The sequence below is a fragment of the Mus pahari genome, chromosome 1 (assembly GCF_900095145.1).
Source record: "Mus pahari chromosome 1, PAHARI_EIJ_v1.1, whole genome shotgun sequence".
NCBI classification, from domain to species: Eukaryota; Metazoa; Chordata; class Mammalia; order Rodentia; family Muridae; genus Mus; species Mus pahari.
Genome location: NC_034590.1, coordinates 115,842,016 through 115,863,595, shown reverse-complemented (window position 1 = coordinate 115,863,595; position 21,580 = coordinate 115,842,016). Strand labels below are relative to the sequence as shown.

General features: G+C 49.0%; 1 protein-coding gene and 1 long non-coding RNA gene across 2 annotated transcripts in view; one reads left to right on the top strand and one right to left on the bottom strand.

Annotated features, from left to right (window-relative positions):
- The window catches only part of Syt12 (synaptotagmin 12), a 30,621-nt gene extending 13,400 nt beyond the window's left edge, over window positions 1–17,221 (top strand). Inside the window, exons 3-8 of the mRNA XM_021202596.2 lie at window positions 2,130–2,323; window positions 6,789–7,181; window positions 10,520–10,735; window positions 12,069–12,189; window positions 13,409–13,542; window positions 16,401–17,221. Of these exons, the coding sequence (XP_021058255.1) occupies window positions 2,130–2,323; window positions 6,789–7,181; window positions 10,520–10,735; window positions 12,069–12,189; window positions 13,409–13,542; window positions 16,401–16,574 (1,232 nt within the window). The 3' untranslated portion in view covers window positions 16,575–17,221. The remainder of the gene's footprint in view (window positions 1–2,129; window positions 2,324–6,788; window positions 7,182–10,519; window positions 10,736–12,068; window positions 12,190–13,408; window positions 13,543–16,400) is intronic.
- LOC110324905 lies at window positions 15,933–17,427 on the bottom strand. Its single transcript, XR_003845295.1, has 2 exons — window positions 16,835–17,427; window positions 15,933–16,736 (listed from the first exon to the last, which is right to left on the bottom strand). It is a non-coding gene; the product is annotated as an uncharacterized LOC110324905 (long non-coding RNA).
- Window positions 17,428–21,580: the final 4,153 nt, after the last annotated feature.

Here is a 21,580-nt window from a genome sequence, read left to right as displayed (position 1 = left end):
TGTGTGTGTGTGTGTAGGCCAGCATTTGAGATTAGGTGTCTTCCTCCATCTGTTGCCTTATCTCTACCTTATCTCTGGAGACAGTCTCTCCTCAGCCTTGTCATTGTCTAGACTGTCTGGCCTGCAAGCTGCAGAGACCAACCTGACTCTGCTCCTATAGCATGAGGGTTACAAAGCATGAGCCACCTCACCTGGCTTTGTGTGGGTGCTGGGGAGTACAACAGGTTCTTTATTGTTTGTGCCACCATCTCTCCAGCCTCTTAAGCAGTTGTCCCTTGGTATCCTCAGGGACTTCATTCCTGGACCCCAACTAAATACCAAAATGCACAGATGATCAAGTTGATGACGTAGTGTTTACATAGTACCAACACACATCCTCCCGTGTACTTTAAGTTAGGTGACTCCTAACACTTTAGGTAATGTCAATCCTATGTAAATATTTGTCACCCTGCTCTATTAAGGAACTAAAGACCATGGAAAAATAAGTTGGTTTGAAGTGTGGACAGGCACAGCCTGACTGCACGGTACACAATCCAAGATGACTTGTGGCCATGTGGGCAGACACATTGGCTGACTGGAGGTAAAGTTATGCAACGTATGGTCTCTGCGACCAACATCGAGCGGCCACCAGATGTTCTCAGGGTTCATCGAGTTTCTGTTGTTTTGGTTTTGGTCTTCTTATGGCCAAATAACCGTCTGTGGGTGAGTGTGTCGCTTTCTGGTTTAACCATTCACCAGCTGGTGGACACTGGGTTGTCCTGAGTGAGGCTTAAAGGACGGATGGAGTCACTTCTTTTTCTTCTCTTCCCTCTTCCTCAAGACTGAAGTCTGAGAGGTATCTATCCATCCTGTGAGGTTTTCATCTGCCTCCCAGTACAGATGCATGGCTTTGTGGAAGAGGAGGCAGGAGCAGAGAGCTCAAGAGAGTGTGTTTAAACTGAATGTGGGATAATCCCACTCGCATAATCCTAGCACTTGGAAGGCTGAGACAGAATTGCCTAGAATTTAAGCCATCCTGGGTTACATAGCAAGACTGTCTAAAAAAAGGGGGGGTGGGGTGGGGTTGGGGACTTAGCTCCATGGTAGAGCGCTTCCCTAGCAAGCGCAAGGCCCTGGGTTCGGTCCTCAGCTCAGGAAAAAAAAAAAAAAAAAAAAAGGGAAGGAAGGAAGGAAGGAAGGAAGGAGAGAAAAAGAAGTGTGTCTTATTGAGCCCTGAATGTAGAGAACCTCATACCAAGTCTTATAGCAAGAAACATAAAAACAAAAACTCTTAACTAAAAATTTTGATTTTCTTTTTAAAGTTTTTATTTACTACATATTTATCTATTCAAGTCAGTCAGTCATGGCTGCTGCACATGTGTGTGCACGCATGCCACGGCAATCTTATGAAAGACAGAGGACAATGTGTGGAGATGGTTATGTTCTTCTATCATAGGTGAATTAGGGATCAAACTCGAGTCACCAGTATTGGTGGCAAGCCCCTTTACTGGATGAGCCATCTTGCTGACTCCTTCCCCCGCCCCCAATAAAAAAGGTGTTTAGTACCTAAGTATCACTAGGTAGGGTGGTGCACTTAGAAGGTAGAAGAAGGACAACTAGGAAGAAGCTGAACCATCTCAGCTATATAGCAAGTTTGAGGCCAGCCTGGGCTACATGAAACCCTGTTTTAAAAACAAACAAACAAACAACCAGAAACCATGGGCTTAGGTGGTGCCTCAGTCAGGAAAATGGCAGCCATGTAAGTATAAGGAGTTGTGTTTGATCCCTAGCATCTGTATGTAACCAGGATGGCATGTGACACAAGGGTCCCTGGGGCTTGCTGGCCGGCTAGCACTAGGAGGTCCAATGAGAGAACCTGTCTCAAGAACTCGGTGGATGGCTTCTGAAGAACACTATCTAAGGCTGATGACCTTTGACCTCCACATGCACACACACACACACACACACACACACACACACGCATGTGTGCACACGCATGCGCGCACACTGGTGCATACTCATGTAATAAAAAGAGAGCCAAGCACACAGAACACGTAACTATATAAGTACCAATGGTAACTGATTTTTACCCTGGGTGGAGGGGAGTGTGATCGTTGACCCACTAATGACAGGCTGTTCTTGTCTTGCAGTCATCAAGAGCCCCCCAGGCTGGGAGGTGGGTGTCTACGCTGCCGGGGCCCTGGCTCTGCTGGGAATTGCTGCTGTGAGTCTATGGAAGCTCTGGACATCTGGGAGCTTCCCCAGCCCCTCCCCGTTCCCTAATTATGACTACAGGTACCTGCAGCAGAAATATGGAGAGGCCTATGTGGAGGCTAAGCTGAAGGTGAGGCTTCCCCTCCTGCAGACTCACACCCCACCACCCATTCTGAGGGCCGGCCTTTTGGTCTGCCCCATCTTGATTAATTTCCCCCTGTGAATGGGGATCCGGCCTCGCTTAGATCCCTGCAGATCGTCAACTCCTTGCCCTGTGCTTCTTGAGTAAATGTTGGATGTTGAATAATGGATCACATTTTAAAATACTACCACTTGGACTGGTACGGAGGCTCAGTGAGTGAAGGCATTGGCCGCCAAATCTGATGACCTGAGTTTGATCCTGGAGACCCACATGGTGGGAAGGGTGAAATCTGACCCCCGAAAGTTGTCCTCTGATCTCACATGCGCAGACTATAATGTGAGCACCTGCCACCTCCACACTAAATTAATAAATATAATTTTTAAAAAGTTATCATGTGATTTAAAAAAAAAAAAAGCCAACTAGTGGTGGTGTATGCCTTTAATCCCAGCACTTGGGAGGCAGAGGCAGGCAGATTTCTGAGTTTGAGGCCCACCTGGTCTACAGAGTGAGTTCCAGGACAGCCAGGGCTACACAGAGAAACCCTGTCTCAGAGGGGGAAAAGCTATCATGTGAGCAGAAGGACCCAGATTAGGTTCCCAGCACCTATGTAGGCCAGTTCAAAATCTTCTATAACTCCGGTTCCAGGGCATCTGGTGGCTCCAGCCTCTTGCAGCCTGCTGCATTCACGTGCACATACCTACACACAGACACACAAACCTACATGCAATCTTAAAAAAAAAAAATTTTTTTTTTGAAATAGAGTTTTACTGTGTAGCCCTGACTGGCCTAGAACTCACTATGTAGACCAGGCTGGACTCCACTCAGATATACCAGCCTCTGCCTACAAGTGCTAGAATTAAGGGCATGTGCCACCATGTCTGGCATTAAAAAAATAAGTAAAACCCTTGGAGTTAGAGAGGTTGCTCAGCTATTAAGAGCACTAGATGTTCCTAAAGAGGACCCAGGTTTGATCACTAGCACCTGCTTGGTGTCTTACAGTTGTCTATAACTCCAGTTTCGGGAGATCAGATAGTCTTTTCTGGCCTTGGTGGGTAGTAGGCACACATGAGGTACACAGACATACATGCAAGCAAATGACCAGTCATATAAGAGGATGGTTTTTGTTTGTTGTTTGTTTGTTTGTTTGAGACAGGTTTCTGTGCACAGCCCTGGCTGTCTTGGGACTCACTCTTGTCTCGGGACCAGGCTGTCCTTAAGCTCAGAGATCTACCTGCTTCTGCCTCCTGCGAGGACTAAAGGCATTCGCCATCATGCAAGACTTGTATGAATTTCTTTAAATGAAAAGAAAAATCTTAAAAAAACAACCCCGCTGTCACGTGAAACTGGATGTCACAATGCACACCTGTAATCCTTGACCTTTGGTGACTAAAGCAGGAGTCTCATGAGTCCTAGACAGCCATGGGTTCTAGGCCACACAGTAAGTCCTGTCTCAGACAACCAGTCTGTGGGCCTGGGACATGGCTCAGTGGACAAAGGGACCTGTCACTAAGACTGATGACCTGAGTTCAGTCCTGAAGGAGCAAACTGACTCCGCCCACTGTTTTGTTACGTCTTCCTGGCTGAACAGCCCTTGTAAACCAGGCCGGCCTTGAATTTGTAGTAATCTTGCCCCTGCCTCTCCAGTACTGGGGTTACAGTTGTGGGTCACATGCTCAACATATTTGCATTTTTGACATAAGGTCTCATTGTGTACCCCTGCCTGGCCTGGAGTTTATGTGCACTGGTATTGACTAAGTACCATTATTAATAATGTAGTAGATATGTTATGCGTAAAATGTTGTCATCATTTAGGATGCTGTATTCTTCTTTGTTTTTTGTTAGTTTGGGGTTGGGGAGGCTTCTTTAAGATTTTTTGAAAAAAAAAAATTAAGATGAGGGTTTTGCCTGCATTTCCGTGTACTGTGGGCTTGCTTGGTGCCTGAGGAGACTAGAATGGGGCACCAGATCCCCTGGAACGGGAGTTACAAGTAGTTGTGAGTCACTAGCTGGGTGCTGGGAGGAGCAGCCTGGACACTTAGCCACTGAGCCATCTCTCCAGCCTTAAGACTTGATGTTTAAGGTTCTCATACATACTGCTGAATCTAAAATCATTTCATACTTGGCAGAGAATTGTTCAGGCGTCACATATAGTTCCAGAGAGCACAGCACAACTCTATTACAGGCAGAGTCTTTCATGCTCACTCATTTGGTGAGCCCCTGGTGTCTGTTGTGGAACTGTAAATTGAGACAACTTTTCCAAGAAGCATTTTGGTAGCACATGTTGAAACTGTGGGAGTTTAAAGACATTATTTGAAGGCTGCTCATCTTGGTGCTCTTCAGGGCCCTCTGAAGCAGAGGCAGGCAGATCTTTGTAAGTTCTAGGACACCCTGGTCCACACACTTGAGTTCCAGGCCAGCAAGGAGAACTTAAAGAGATGCTGTCTAACCAAAAAGGAAAAGAAAAGAAAGCTAATCGAGGCTAGGCATGGAGGCACAGCCTGTCCTCCTTAGTACTCAAGGGACAAAGCCATAAGGATCAGGAATTCAAGGTTATCCTTGGCTGTATAGCAAGTTCAAAGCCAGCCTGGGCCACATGAGAGCCTGTCTCAAATTGCAAAAACATTTTATTTGATGTTCAATTATTTGTATTGGTGAAAAATTAGAAACATCTGGAGCAGCAGTCCTTTAATCCCAGCTCTGGGAAGGCAGAGGCAGGTGAATCACTGAGTTCAAAGCCAGCCTGGTCTACAAAGAGAGTGTTCCAGAACAGCCAGGGCTATACAGAGAAGCTCTTGTCTCAAAATAATAATAATAATAATAGAAACAACATAACTGCCCAATGGGATAATAATAGATATAAATTACATTAACGTGGGACTCACTAAACAGACGATGCAGTAACAAAGGCCTGGGGAGACTGGCTGGAAGCTCCTGCTTTCTCAAAGCTTAGGGTTAATTTAGAGAAAAGACAATTTCACATACTCTGAGGGTGCAGACGTTTTCTTATGCTGTATTTGTTTTATATTTATTTATTTTGTGTATATGAGTACACTGTAGCTGTCTGCAAACACACCAAAAGAGGGCATCAGATTCCATTACAAATGGTTGTGAGCCACCATGTAGTTGCTGGGAATTGAAATCAAGACCTCTGGGTGAACAATCCGTGCTCTTAACCGCTGAGCTATCTCCCCCACCCTTGTTGAATTTTTTTTTAAGAGAGAGTATTTTTTTTTTACATTTATTTCTTTATGGGGGTTAGGCACATGTGTGATCATGCATGTGGAGGTCAGAGCACAGTTTGTAGGAGACAGTTCTCTCTTTCCATCCTGTGGTCACTGGGAATCCAACCAAGGTCATTAGACTTGGTGGCAGAAACCCACTCTTGCTGAGTCATCTCTCCCACCCTTGTCTTCTGTCATCTTCCTTTGAGTCACTAGTGAGTGACTATACCCTGGGATTCTTACCTCATCCTCTTCTTTTGGACACAAAGATTGCTGTTGTTTGTTTTGAGAACATAGCTCCGGTACCTGAGGCTGACCTTGAACTCCTGATCCTCTGTTTCTGCCTCCAGTTTTTGGGATTCCATAGAATGGATCTCTTAAAAGCACCACCTGTCAGTAAAAAGCCCATGAGCCAAGGCAACAAATAGGAGCTGGGACACTGGCAGGAAGAGAGAGGATCCTTGAAAATAGTAAGAGATAAAAGAGAGACACACGAAGAGAGTCACAGGGAACTAGAGGGAAAAGCCGAGATGGGGATGGACTGAGGTGGCTGAAAGAGAAACACAGGGAGATCTGGGGGGAGACTCTGAGGAGATGTTAAGAAAGAAGCAGGCCAGGACTGAAGAGAAGTAGCCAAGTAGTAGGCATAGACTAGTTTGAATGGTTAAATAAATTACAAGCCAGTGAGGGAATGAACCAAAGCTTGTGGCTAACACATTGAATAATAATTAGTCTCAGAGTTGCTGTTGGGAACTAAGTGGCTGGGGGATGAGAGGTGGTGGTGGGGAACATTTATGTTTTTTACAGGATTATAAACGTGTTTCTCCATACCGAGCAGCTTTTCCTTTTTATAAGTGTCATTGCAGTTGACATCTTTATGTAAGGAGTTTTGTTACAATAATAAGCAGTATGAGAAAATGCCTTCTTCCATCCTGGTTAAGGGGAGAAAACTAAGCTAGACGTAATTGGTGCATGATTGTAATCCCAGCATTCATTCTGGGAGTTAAAGATTGAGGAGCATGAGCTCTAGGACAGCCTGGGATACAGTAGCAAGTTCCTGTTTGCAGGAAAGAAAGAGAAACAAAGTGGCCTGAAGTGCGGACCCTCTGCTGGTTTCGTGAAAGGAGAGCTTTGGGTATCTTGAACACAGTAACATCTATCTCCTTGCTGTCTCCTACAGATGGTGCCTTAGCCCCATATGATGTTTCCCTGTCCCTTTTGTTCACCCTCAGCGGGTCCCTCCTTGGAATGCCCAGCGGACCACCACTCGGGGACCACCCAGCCGCAAAGGCAGCCTCAGTATAGAAGACACCTGTGAGAGCATCAGTGAGCTGGGACCCCTGGAGCTGATGGGCCGCGAACTGGACTTGGCCCCCTATGGTACTCTCCGCAAGTCACAGTCGGCTGACTCTCTGAATTCCATCTCCTCTGTGAGCAACACCTTTGGGCAGGATTTCACCCTAGGCCAGGTGGAGGTGAGCATGGACTATGATGGAGCCTCCCACACCCTCCACGTGGCAGTACTGCAAGGCAAGGACCTCCTGGAGCGCGAGGAGGCCACCTTCGAGTCCTGCTTCATGCGTGTCAGTCTGCTGCCAGACGAACAGATCGTGGGCATCTCCCGGGTAAGTGGGGCGGGGACAGAGGTGCACTGGGCTCCCTGAAGCCCTCCTGGGAAGCTGACCTCTGGGCTGGTGAGCAGATTTGCAGTACCAGACAAGATGACAGGGGGCGCTGGAGAGCAGATCAGAATGTGGATCCAGAGTAGGATGGCTATGCCTAGAACCAGCTTTGTGTTCCTGCTGTGTATAGATTTCAATCTTCCTATCACTCAAGGACAGTGGATGTCCACCTCCACATCTGTCAACATGGAGTCTTGGCAGGAAGAAAGATGGGCTGCTCATTTGGCTGATCTGGGGGAGAGCTCAGTGACAGACTTATCTGCTTTGAAGTGGATGGAGGAGGGGTGACCTCAGTGTCCATATGGTTCCATGAATTTGTTCACATGAAGGGAGGCCCACCCCGGGGACTCAAAAGAGAATGAGAGGAAAGTGATTTTTCTGGACCCCCAAATGAAAGGGCCACCTTTTTAGGAGCTGTGTTCTGTTGTGGGAAGGTGTGGTCAGCCCCTCAGAGAAACTGAAGACAAGCTTTGGAAGATAAGCACTTGAACCTCCCTCTGATCTCTCTTTTCTTCTGGTGATCCTGGTGGCTCACCCTGCTGGAAGCTGGTGACTAGGGGAGCATGTTGGCATGGCCCTTGACTGTTAGGATCTGTATTGGACCAGGACCCTCAAGATCAAGTTCTCAGCACAAAGGAGATTTATTTGCCCATTTATCTGGCAGAGGGCAGGGAATAAGAGGCAAATACAGGAGACAGAGAATGAGAGAGAAGGGGAGAGAACAAGGGAGGGAGGAAGTATTTGTCCCAGAGGACAAAGGACTGCCTCTGGAAAGGAGACAGGTGAGGCGCGTAGGAACACAACAGTATTTTATAAAGGTACAAGGGGGAAACCCCGAGTTAGGCTGAAGTGTTTAGTTTTAATTGGGCATGTTAATTAGGTGAGCCAAGGGGGCTCTCGATTGATGGACTTTGATAGTCAGCCTTAGGAAGAGGAAGTGTCCAAATAAGGGACTAGACCTTGGTGGCTAGCTTTGGGAATGTGATCTGACAGTGTTTAGCAAGGCAGAGGGGCAGAGAGAAGGGCAAGGCCTGCCAGAGCCATGCTCGCCATGTTCAAGCTGGCCAGAGTCCCTTCCCTGATGGTCAGCAATCAAGAGGAAAGGAGAGGTTGGATCCAACAAGAAGGTCACAGAATGCTTGCAAGGTGCCTCACCTTGACAGCCATACCCCACCGCCCAGTAGCAGGCTGGTAGGAGTCCAGATCCCCAGCCCTCTGAGATGGGCCAGATGAACCCCCAGTGATCTGTGCCCTACAGGACCAAGGGTCTTCTGTGCCTAGTCATTCTTACCACCCTGAACATTATCTGGCTTTCAGTGGTAGATATTCTATGCCCGCCTCCCCCCCCCCCCATAGTACTCCTATAATTCTGGAAAACTCTAGAACTAGCCATCAGCTCTCTGTACGTAGAGCGCCAAGGGGGTGGCCCAATTTCCTACTGGCCATGCAGGAGTGGATGGTTAGGAGTCAGGTTAAAATCTAAGTCCCACCTTGGCCTGGCAGTACAACCTTGAACAAGTCACTTAAGCATCTGCCTTCAGTTTCCCCATCTGTTAAATAAGCATGGGCTGGGTGTTCGGTGTATACATTCACGGGGCTTAACTCGGTCCTTAGTAGGCGATCCAGAGCAGTTCTCTGGACCACGAAGAGCCGCTGTCAGGTCTGACACACATTGTGTTGCTCTTGGCCTGAGCCATGGGAAGGATTTTGGGTGACTCGGGATATGTCCTTTGAGGAGGGACATTGGTGGACAGAAGCTTGCTCTGAGGCAGACCACCGTGTGGACAACACGGTTCCATAGTTGTTTGAAGGATGCAGTTGCTGCAGGGAGAACCTTCCCAGAGCCTGGCAGTGCTGGGTGAGATCAAAGTGGCTAGAAGCTAAGTAGAGTTTGTTCCCAGGATGGCAAGCTTCATGACGTCACAGCCTAACATGACATCACAGCCCAACAGTCTAACTGTGGGGATGGGGTGTTGCCTCCAGGCCAAGCAACCCCCTCAGCTTCAGAGAATGTGCCAGGGATGAGAGCCGCTCTTTAAATACCACCGTGCAGTGACTCAGGCGGCTCCCCACGGAAGGGCAAGCAGAGCCTCCCATGCACCTCCGTGAGGACTGCCCACAGTTTCCTGGGAGGAGGCCAATGACATCCAGAAGCTGGGGGATGAAACGTGCCCAGCCCTGCCTAGTCACTCCATCCATCTGTCTATCTGTCCCCTCATCCATCTATCTTGTGACAATCAGGAAGGCTTCGCCAGGCTCTACAGGGCACTGGCATTCATGACTGTGTACAGACAATTGTCTAGCTCCTACTGCCTGCCTGCCCTCCAAAGCTGTGCTGAGCAAGGCAGACAGGAGAGATGGAGAGCGGGTTTGTCATAGCATGGTGTGAGGATGAAGATTACTAGGATTCCATTACAGAAGCTTCTAAGGCCAGGCCAATGGGTTGACTACAAGCAAGAAGGGGATATTGAGACTTTTTTTTTGGGGGGGGGGGTTCGAGACAAGGTTTCTCTATATAGCCTTGGCTGTCCTGAAACTCACTTTGTAGACCAGGCGGGCCTCGAACTCAGAAATCCGCCTGCCTCTGCCTCCCGAGTGCTGGGATTAAAGGCGTGCGCCACCATGCCCGACGATATTGAGACATTTAAACCTTCCCAGTAACCTCAACCTTTGGAAGATAGAGGCAGCGAGATACGGAACTCGGGGCTGTCCTTGGCTACATAATGAATTTAGGGTCATTTAGGCCTATGTGGGATCCTGTCTCAAAGCAACCAAAACCCAATCAAATGCCATCAACAACCAAAACCTCCCAAGACTGCCAGGCATGGTAGACTCATACCGCAGCTCTAGAGGCTGAAGCGGGAAGATGGTTAAATTCAAGACAAAATTCTGGGCAAAATAGTGAGTTCTAGACCAGCCAGAGCTGCATAGTAAGACCCTGGCTGAAAAGGGGAGGAGGTCTCTTTGCGTTCAAAGCCAGTCTGGTCTACGTAATGAGTTCCAGAGAAGGCAGGGCTACACAGTGGAGACCCTGTCTTGGAAAAGGAAAAGAGGGGGGAGGTGCAGAATGGAAGCTCATGCTTGTAATCCTAGCTTTCTGCAGTTAATGGCAGGAAGGTCAGGAGTTCATCCTGACCTATGTGAGATCCAGTCTGAAAAGAAAACCAAAATTAAACAAACAAACTTTCAAGACTGCACCACAAAAAAAAAAAAAAAAAAAAGAGGACGCAGAGCTGAGATGGTGGTACCAGGAAGCCCCTCCACGGCCCCTCTCTCTGCAGATCCAGAGGAATGCCTACCCCATCTTCTTCGATGAGAAGTTCTCGGTCCCACTGGATCCCACAGCCCTGGAGGAGAAGAGCCTTAGATTTTCTGTGTTTGGCATCGACGAGGATGAGCGGAACGTGAGCGCCGGCGAGGTGGGGCTGAAGCTGTCCGTTCTGGATCTCCCGTTGCAGCCCTTCAATGGCTGGCTGTACTTGCAGGACCAGAATAAGGTATCCCCTGCTTTTGCCTGCTGGTTCCCCCGGGGAGAAAGTACCCTCACCCACTGCCTGGGAGAGATGCCAGTATCCTGTCCCTTAACTGGACCCTGACAGCATTAGAACAGAGACAGGGTCCCAAGCCACACCCTACGGAAGCCACACATTGCATGTGCTGACAAACACATCCTACAGGCACCACTGCTTACAGCTCTTTAATTTTATCTTACACTGCATTTATTTATTTACTGTGTTTTCTGTGTGTATGAGTGTACAGGCATGCACATATACACAGAGAATGCATGTGGAAGTCGGAAGACCGCATGTCTTCTACAAGTTGGTTCGCCCCTTCACCATGTGTGTTGTTGGTGTTGAACTCAGGTCACTGGAGTTAGTGGCAAATGCTTTTACCCACAGCGCCATCCCCCGCCCTCTTCTCGGTTCTTTCATTTTTATTTTTTAACATTTATTTATTTCTCTTCCTTATTTTATTTTATTGGGTTTTTGAGGCAGGGTTTCTCTATGTAGCCCTGGCTGTCCTGGAACTCTCTCTATAGACCAGGCTGGACTCGAACTCACAGATATCCACCTTCCTTTGCCTTCTGAGTGCTGGGATTAAAGGCATGCACCACCACCTCCCAGCTATTTATTTTTATTCTATATTTTATTTATTTATTTTACCTTATGAGTGTTTTGCCTGAATGTATATATGTGTCATTGTACATAACTCAGGCCTAAGGGGGTGAGAAGAGGATGCCCAGTTCCTTGGAACTGGAGTTGTAGATGCCTGTGAGCTGCCTTATGGGTGCTGGGAACTGACCCTGAGCCTCTGGAAGAGGCAGTACTCAGCTGCTGAGCCATCTCTCCAGGCCCTCATCTCAGTGGTTACTACCAAAACCTCAGAGGCTCTACTCTATAAGCTAGTGGGTTGTTTCAGACAGAGGCCACGCTGAAACGTCCTTTTAGCCTTGTGACAGTGCCAGGGAACATTATTACTTAAGCAAATGCTGTCAGCTTGGATCCCTATGCACAAGTCATAGAATGTTTTCCTCAGCCCATAATGAGGGAACAGAACTGCATCTGATTGATGCACTTGACAGGCAGCCTCTGGGCTTCCTTCCAGGACTTGCTCTCCACACAGTGTAAGGAGGGTCTGTGTGTGCTCCCTCCGAAGGGTTGTCCTTTTTATCTATCCTGTCAGCCTGACATCTAGGTTTAAGAGTTACCCCCAAAGCAGCGATTTTCCAACGAAGAAGGAGCCATCCACCTCCCCCGCCCACCCCTGCCTGGTCCAGACCTCTTGAAGCTTGAAGGGCAGAAGACTTCTGAACCATTCCTATCTCCGCAGGCTGCTGACGCTGTGGGAGAGATCCTGCTGTCCCTCAGTTACCTGCCCACAGCTGAGCGGCTGACTGTGGTTGTGGTGAAAGCCAAGAATCTCATCTGGACCAATGAGAAGACCACAGCAGGTGAGGGCCTGTGCACTCAGCTCTTCCGTGAGGCTTGGGGAGGAGGGTGGATGGGTGGGTGGGGGAGCTGTCCTGTTCTGAGCAGGTCTGTGGCACAGCCCCAGAGCCCCTGTGGCTTTAGCTATGCTCAGGAGCCAGGCACAGTGGAAAGATTAATTCAGCTACAGAAGTAGTAGAACCCCAGAGGGTGACAATAGCCCAGGGTGTGGAGGGTGAGGGGAATTGGTGGAACCTGGGGGCTCTAGGCTGTAGCGTTAGGCAAGAAATGGAGGGTGAGCATCCATTCAGAGATGAGGAAGCAGACCAGAGACTCCAGTACCCTAGATGCCAGGGACCCATTGGATTTGACAGCCTAGGGCCTCAGGCAATAGGATGGTGTGTGTGTGTGTGTGTGTGTGTGTGTGTGTGTGTGTGTGTGTGTGTGTGTGTGTGTTTAACAAAATTTCAATCATTTGATTTTACCAATGAGGACTCAGGAGCCAGACGCTAGGGAGAAAGCCTGCTGGCTCGAAGAGGCAGAGAAAGCACCCAGCTGACCTTTCTCCTTAGCCAACATCCCACTAGGAATTCCCCTCCTCACAACAAACCTCTCAGACAACCTCCTTCAAGCTTGGTGCCCCTCCCTTGGACTTCCTGTGTCTCTCTCTCTGTCCTCCTGGCTTCTTCTTACTTTCTCTGGTTTTTTCTTTAAAATCCTCTGTTACTTCCTGCTAACTGGTTGCTTGTTCACCGAGATCTTAACCTACAGTTGACTTAATATAATCCTGTTTGTAATAGTCAGAAAGCTTGTGGACTAAAGGTGTGTGCTAGGGCTGAGCCACACAATGACTGAAAACAGTTTGTTTTTTCCCAGTAACTAACACTATCTCAGGGTTCGCAGTATGATCAAATATCCTGCAACAGTAGGGAGACTTGGTATCTCAGAGCTGTGCACTGTCAGGCTCTGCCCTCAGGGTCTGCCATCTGCACTCAGGTTACTGATAGAATGAGCATATGCAGTGGGCTGCCTGAGTCAGGAACTGCTATTACTTTACATCCTGATCCAGCTTCCCCTCCCCCCACCCCACCCCCAAGTACCTCCCATTTCTTAATATAAATAAATAAACACCAAACAGTGGGCTTTAGAGATAACAGCAGTAGTCCAACGTCAGGGAATTAGAGGCAGTGGGTGGAGCCAGAGTAGCCGGGGTCGCTGACCCTCGCCCCTACCTGCCTGTAGACCCCTTCGTCAAAGTATACCTGCTGCAGGACGGGAGGAAAATGAGCAAGAAGAAGACGGCTGTGAAGAGGGATGACCCCAACCCAGTTTTCAACGAAGCCATGATCTTCTCAGTACCAGCCATTGTGCTACAGGTGAGGTGGGCTGGGTACTCACAGGACTGGGCCACTGCACCCCTCCAGTGTTGCCTCTTGGGACCTCAAGCCAACCCCCTTCTAGTTAATCATTGACTGAGCCCGAGACTAAGTGTCAGTGCTATGGTAGGGTTGGGGACCCAAGAACTGCTTTCTTGATGCCTATGAAAGACAGACAGGGAGTCCTCACTTTGTAATCTCCATTGGATTAGTGGCTGGGGTGGGGGCTTTCTGCATAAGGGGACAGCTAAGCTGAGCTCTGAGAAAGAAGTCTCCCAGTAGAGGACCTGCACTGCTTGAAGATGAGCTCAAGGCAACCCCAGGACCCTGGCTGTAGGCCTATGCCTTCAGAGTTCCTACTGCAAGGATCCAGCTAAGACCTTGTCACCACCACCAGTTGGTGGCACGCACCTTTAACCCCAGCATTCAGGAGACAGAGGCAGGTGGATCTCTGTGAGTTTGAGGACAGCCTGGTCTACATAGTGAGTTCCAGGACAGCTAGAGCTACACAGAAAAATCTGTCTCAAAACAACAACAACAAAGAAAGTCCTTTAGTCCTTGAGCTAAAGTCTGCTGTGCAGCTCAGGGACTGGGCAGGGCCTGCCTAGTCCCCTCTTGGAGATGCTCTTGGGAATTTCTTCTGTTTTTCAGTGCTGCTGATAAACCCAAGGCTTTGTGTATGCTAAGCAACCAGTTTACCATCGAGCCACCCTGCCGACCCCTGTCTGCACCCTGTAGTTTGAGAGCTGGATGTCAGCCTCACTTTGGGTGTCCCAAACCTAGGAATCCAGGCAACATCCCAGCATATCTGACTGGTCCAGGGATCATGCCCTTGTTTCTTATTGGACAGTCTACCCATTTGATCCCTGCTCTTGCTGTGTTTACCACAAGGCCACTTCTCTCTGGCCTCCAAAACCTAAAGCTGTTGAGGGGCTAGGTAAGAATAGTTAAACCAATGTTTCAAATATGTTCTCACTGAACCCCAACCTCAGCTGCGATCTGACAAGACTATACCAGTAATAGTAAAGGCCCCATCAGCGCTCTAATAATGGGCAAGGACCAGCCACACATTTTCTTCTCAGTTTTTAGGTCTCCCTCCACCTACATGTTTAATTGGTTTTCTTCTTAGAACCGTCCTGTGAGGTAGGAAATGCTGTACATTTTAAAGACAAAGAAGTGGGTAGCAAAGGCCCAACTCCTGGCGGGGGTGTTGCCAGATGCTAGAACACTTGCTTAGTACACACAAGATCCTGGATTGCCAACACACACACACACACACACACACACACCTTCATAAACCAGGCATGGTGGAGCACTCAGGAGGTGGAAGCAGGGGAATGAGAAGTTCAAGGTCATCCTCCACTCTATAGGGATTCTGAGGCCAGCCTGGACTGGCACCGGTGAGGCAGTGGTAGCACAGGCCTTTAGTTCCAGGGAAGCCTGTGAAATAGAAGTCTGATCTCTGTTTCGAGGCCATCTTGGTCTACAGAGTGAGCTGTAGACTGACAAGGGCCACGTAGTGAAACTGCCTCACAAGCAAAAGCAAAGGACTGGAGCGATGGCTCCACAGGTAAGGGCACTCGCTGCTCTTCCCAAGGACCTGGGTTCAGTTCCCAGCACCCACTTGGTAGCTCCCAACCACCTGTAACTCCAGTTCCAGGGTATCTAGCACCCTCTCTGGCCTCTCTGGGCACTGTATACATGTGATGCAGATACATACATACATGCAGGCAAACACTTCTACACATGAAAATTCTTTTTTTAACCAAAACAGACCAAAACAAATAAACAATCCAACAGCCTGAGTTCTAACCCAGATATAGTGGCATGCTCTTGTTACTTTAGTACTTAAGATGCCAAGGCAGGAAGATCAGGAATCCATGTACAGTCTCAGCTACATAGCAAGTTCAAAGCCATCCTGGGCTGTCTGTCTCAAGAACAAGCGGGGGCAGGGCTGCTGAAGAGATGAAGTTGAGAGCACCGGCTGCTCTTCCAGAGGTCCTGAGTTCAATTCCCAGCAACCACATGGTGGCTCACGACCATCCGTAATGGGATCTGATGCCCTCCTCTGGGGTGTCTGAAGAGAGTGACAGTGTACTCATCAAATATAAAATAAATAAATAAAATCTTTTTAAAATTTTAAAATAAAAAAAGAACAAGCAGGGATGGAGATATGGCTCAGTGGTTAAGAGACATGCTTCTCTAGTGAAGGACCCAAGTTCAGGTCCCAGCACCTACATCAGCTGGTTCACAACTGCTTATAATCTCAACTCCAGAGGGTCCAGTGCTCTCTTCTGGCCTTTGTGAGTACCTATACTCACATGCCCATGTACGTGAATATGTATGTATTTCCCATTACAGACATACATATTTTACAATAAAATCTTTTAAAGGTTTTTATTATTTTAAGGGTATGAGCATTTTGCTTGCATGTATGTCTGTGCATAGCATGCATGCCAGATGCCTACAGAGAGAGTTCAGATACCCTCGGGTTACTGCGTCAACGTGTAGATGCTGGGACTCAAACCAAGGTCTCTGCAAGAATAGCAAGTGTATTTAATTGCTGACCCATCTTTTCAAACTCAAAAATAAATCTTAAAGAAAAAAATGTCGAGGGACAGAGAAGTGAGAGATGGATTTTGAATCCTGCTGGGACTGTCACTTTTTAGCACTTAGCGAGGTCACATCATAGCTGGCTTATCCATCTGGAAGTAACTAGGACAAGTCTCTTCTCCCAAGTCAGATGGGAAGGTTCAAAGAGCTGTGTGCACCTCACAGGGCCTTGGAGCCTTGGAGCCAGGAAGAACCCCTCCCTCAGCTGCTCCTGGTCCCAATCTTTCATGTCACCTTCTCCCCAGGACCTGTCTCTCCGGGTGACAGTGGCTGAGAGCAGCAGCGACGGCCGTGGAGACAACGTGGGCCATGTCATCATTGGGCCAGGGGCCAGTGGCATGGGCACCACACACTGGAACCAGATGCTGGCCACACTGCGCAGGCCTGTGTCCATGTGGCATCCAGTCCGGCGAAACTAAGAGCCAGGGCAGGCCAGGTTGGGCAGCAGAGCCTCCGGAGCCTGGCACCATCTCAGTTCTATCCAGCGAAGCCCTCTCCATAGCCAGCTGGAGCTGTGAACACCAGGGCTGCCCCAACTCCCGGGGGGTTTCTCATCAGCCATCTTGGACCCTCTGTCCAGACTGTCATGGAAGAATGGGTGTGGCTCTTCATCTGGGGACCCAGGGTAATTTCCCCACTGTGGTCTACCTGTAGCTGGCTGGGAACCTACCAGACTGACCAACTATACTGAAGAGCCTTGGGAAGTATGGCTCCTGGCCTGCAAAGGGATGTGGGCTTCAGAACTGGCCAACTCCCCTTCTGCCATTTCCCTGGAGGACTTGTTAATAAGTCTTGAGGGGATAGTTCCTCTAGTGACAAGGCTAATAGTAACAAGACATAGCACTCAGGATGCCAGGAACCCAAGATGCTGGTGCCAAGTAGCAACCCGGGCAGATGAACTTGGGAGGGAGCCCTGAGGGCTTCGGTAACAGCGAGGAGCTCTCAGACAGGGAAGGAGTTTCGCTTTGAGGGTGAGAGAAAAAACAGCACCCCATATTTACCATGGGGGTCGTGGGGATCATGGTGAGCAGTCACACAATAGAAGAGACCCAAACTAGACCATCCCAAACACAGACTCTGCCCACTGCCGTGGACACAAGAAGAGGCCAGGAGACCAGGCCCAACAGAAGCCAGTAGACCGTATGAAGGCTCACCTGACCATCCACCCTGAGGGGACCAGAAGTCCCCAGTGGCCCAGGTCCAGATCCTTGTGTGGATCCAGAGCAAATCAGCACAGATTCCCCAGTGTTGGCTGGTGTCCCTCCAGGCCAGGCTTCTCTTGAAAGGAAGGTATCAAGCCGGTCTGAATCCAACCCTAGGAATTCTAGGTCAAGTTCCCTAAAACTAAGACTGCTCCTTAGTCTTGAGCCAGTAGGAACTCTGGGGAAATGGTGTTCCTAAGCAACAGGTTTGGTTGTACACCACTACCAAAATCGGTCTTTGACTCCCATCTGGCCAGAGTTAGCGAGGGGATCGCATCATACATGAGGTGCTGGCTGTCACTTGAGAAAGGCAATTCTCCCAGAGAAATGGTGGCTTTTGGCTCCTTCTCTCTGGAACCTGAAGATTAAAAGGGCAGTGGGCGTGGGAGTGGTCAGAAGAGGGTTCTGGTCCTTGCCCTAATGAATCATGGAGGTCCAGTTGGAAGCGGGTCTAATCGTTATGGTCAACGACAAGGAGCAGGGCAGATAGAAGAGGGACACAGGTCAACAGGACACCAGCCACAACTGGACCCACTGAAGCTTCTCACCCTGTGGCCAATATCAAGAGGTGAAAAACAGGCCAGGGATAGTGGTGGCTGGGCCAGGCCTTGTCATCTGGAAGCCCTCAGACTCTTTCTAATCCAATGGCTTTGCAGGGCAGACCACACCCCCCACCCTCCATCCCCTTATTACTTCCTTCCTTCTATACTGCATGAAACAGTGTGCCCAGGTGGCTGTGGTGGCAGCCAGGGGTGCTGCCTGGAATGATTCTTGAAACAAAATAAAACTGGGGCAGGAAGGAGGCGTACAGGGAGCCCTGCTCAGCCTCCAGTCATTTTACTATCTTCACTGGGAACCGGTCTCAACCTTGGGCCCCGCAGGGACACGGTGTCCTTCCTTCATTGCTGGCAAGGGGGGGGGGGTTCTCTTCCATCTACAAGGGAAGCTCTGAAGAGGAATCCCAGTACCAGCCCTGGTTGGGGAAGGAGGGGATGGGGAAGTCAAGGAAGGCTTCCTGGTGGTGACACCGAAGAGTATTCGATATGTAAGGCAGGAAAAGCATTCCTAGCAACGGCACATCACAAGAGTGCAGGAAGGGACAAACACTGGGTAGAGTTCTTGCCTTGCTAGCACACGGGGAGGGGTCGGGGATCCGGGGTTGGGGTGCAGAACAGGGACCAGGGATGGGAAAGGGGCTTTACAAGGTCATTGAGAATTGGTGCTCGGGCTGCAGCCCAGAACCACTTAAAGGCGGGCAACTATGGCATTCTTCTTGTAGAGATGTAGAAACCAGAGCTCAGAGAAGTTAAATAACAGGCCTAAGATCACACAGCAAGAAAGTCACAGATTTATGGTCAAGTTCAGGGTATACGGTTGGAGAGCCCATGCTCTTGCCACCCAGGACACAGGACACATGATCTTTTTCCAATTCCTCAAAAGCCCCCGAAGGGCAGCTGAGAACCTTCTGGGTCCCGACTTCTTCCTCTCCTTTTCTTCCCCCCAGGAACTCATAAGCAAGATAAGAATTCTCAGTGTCTCAGCAAGGGGCAAATGGTGCAGATCTGATCATATTCATTGTATGCTTGTATGAAATTCTTAAGAATAAACTTTTTCGGGGCTGGCGAGATGGCTCAGTGGTTAAGAGCGCCGACTGCTCTTCCAAAGGTCCTGAGTTCAAATCCCAGCAACCACATGATGACTCACAACCATCCATAATGAAATCTGATGCCTTCTTCTGGAGTGTCTGAAGACAGCTACAGTGTACTTACATAGAATAAATAAATAAATCTTTAAAAAAAAATAAACTTTTTCCCAAGACAGGGTTTCTCTGTGTAGCCCTGGATGTGCCTGCCTCTGCCTCCTGAGTGCTAAGATGAGTACTACCACTGCCAAGCTTAAGAGCAAAGAGAGAGTTAAATTCCCAGCATCCCCAGTAGGTCACAGGGCACAGACACAGACCACAGACTAGTCAGTGCCCCATGTCTGGAGAACCGTAGCCCGGCAGAGACCTGAGAGGCTATGGGAAATGGGCTTTGAAGGCACCAGCATCCCAGATGAGGCAGATGGTCTTTGCTGGCAGGAGGGGACCAGGAAAGGGCTCAGTAGGGAATTGAAGACCTGTAAGATAAGGGAACAAGCACAGTTGTAGGCAGAGGGGATGAGCAGGGTAGACCACTCAACAATCTCTAGGTTTGGGGTACATTAAAGAGAACTCGAAGTATAAGGTGTTCTCCAGGCAGTGGTGGCTCACACCTTTAATCCCAGCCAGCACTTGGGAGGCAGAGGCAGGCAGATCTCTGTAAATTAAGGTCAGTCTACAGGGTGAGTTCCAGGGCAGTCAAGGCTGTCAGGGAACCAAACCAAACAAAAATGTGAGGGATAAGCCGGGCGTGGTAGCGCACGTCTTTAGTCCTAGCACTCGGGAGGCAGAGGCAGGCAGATTTCTAAGTTCAAGGTCAGCCTGGTCTAGAAAGTGAGTTCCAGGACAGGCAGGGCTATACAGAGAAACCCTGTCTCGAAAAAAAAAAAAAAAGTGAGGGATACTCAGAGCTGGAGAGATGTCTCAGAGGTTGAGAGCACTGGCTGCCCTAGCTGCGGACCTGCCAGGTTTGGTTTCAAGCACCCACACGATGGCTCCTAAGTCTGGAATTCCAGTTCCAGAGGATCTGGTGCCCCCTGGGTCATGCTTGTGATTCACGTGCACACATGCAGGCAAAACACTAATACACATAACACATAAAGTACCAATCAAATCTTTTTCTTAAAAATCAGAGGTGCTACTGGAGAGAAAGCAGGATGACTGAAGGTGACTGGAAGATTAGCCCCAACCCCATCTACTTTCACGATTCCCTCCACTTGTCTCTACCACTTCTGACCCCTTTCCTAAGCTCCCTTCCTTCCCTATCCTTTCCTCTTTCCTATTCCTCCGGCCCAGGTCTATGGACCTGCCTTCAGAGTCCCAGGCCCCTCTCTCTAAGAACCCACCCAAAAGGAAAGGTGCGGAGGTCAATAACTAACCCAGTGTTGCCAGAGGCAGGCCTGCCCATAGGAAGAGGGAGGTGCATCCCTTCAGCCCTCACCAATGACAGCATCACTTACTTTTCCTCTGTCTCCGGCCTGAGCCCACCTATCTGTGCCTGCAGATACCCAAAGTGACAGGTTAATCGGGAGAGCAAGCGAGTGCTGAGGTGGCCACAGTGCTTCCTCTCTGTTCATCCATTGGGAAAGCCCAACAGTAAGTAGTAAGGCACATGGGGGAAGCCAAAGAGGAGGCCATCAGCGGGGAGCTGCGTAGGAGGGGGCATCTTCCAGGTCCTGTCCTGCAGGACAAAGGCCTGGGTCTGCTTACCTGCGGGTGTGAGAAGTCACTGCACTCTCGGGGCCTCTGTTTCTGCAACTGAAAATGAAGAGCATTAGACGAGTTAGCTCACAAAAGGCTCCTCGCACCTCTGGCTTTATGTTTTTAAATTTTAAAGATTTTTCATTTTATATGTAGAGTTTGCTTGAATGTCTGTGTACCATGTGTCTGCCCCGTGTCCACAGAGGCCAGAAGAGGGCATAGAATCCCCTGGAACTGGAGTTACTGGTTGTGTGCTACCACCTGGTGCTGGGAACCGAACACAGGTCCTCTGCAAGAGCCACAAGTGCTCTTAGCCACTGAGCTGTCTCTCCACCTGCCTGCCCCCCTCTATTTTTTTAGATTCAGAGCCTCACAGATCTGGAGCTAGTCTCAAATTCACTGTACAAATCAAGCACAGTGGTGCACGCCTTTAATCCCAGCATTTGGGAGGCAGAAGTGGGCAGATCTCTGAGTTGGAGGCCAGCCTGGTCTACAGAGTGGGTTCCAGAATAGCCAGGGCTACAGAGAGACCTTGTCTTAAAAAAGAAAAAAAAATTCTCTTTGTAGATAAGGATAACACAAAACTCCTTTTTCTCCTGCCTCTGCTTCCCACATGCTGTGATGACAGACATTTGTCACCACCCTGGCAGAATTTTTGAAGATTCTGTATGAACAAACTCTGGGACTCGATGATGGGATCTGAAGCTTAGCTCCTCCAACTTCCAGTTAGACCTTAGCCAAGCTATCTCTCCTCTTCCAGCCTCTTGTTTCTTAATTTTTCAAAGGTGCATAGGAATCATATGTACGTCAAAGGACAGAATAAAATGTCATGTGCCAAGTGTCTGGCACACACCAGGTGCTAGGTTTATGTGAGGGCAAAGCT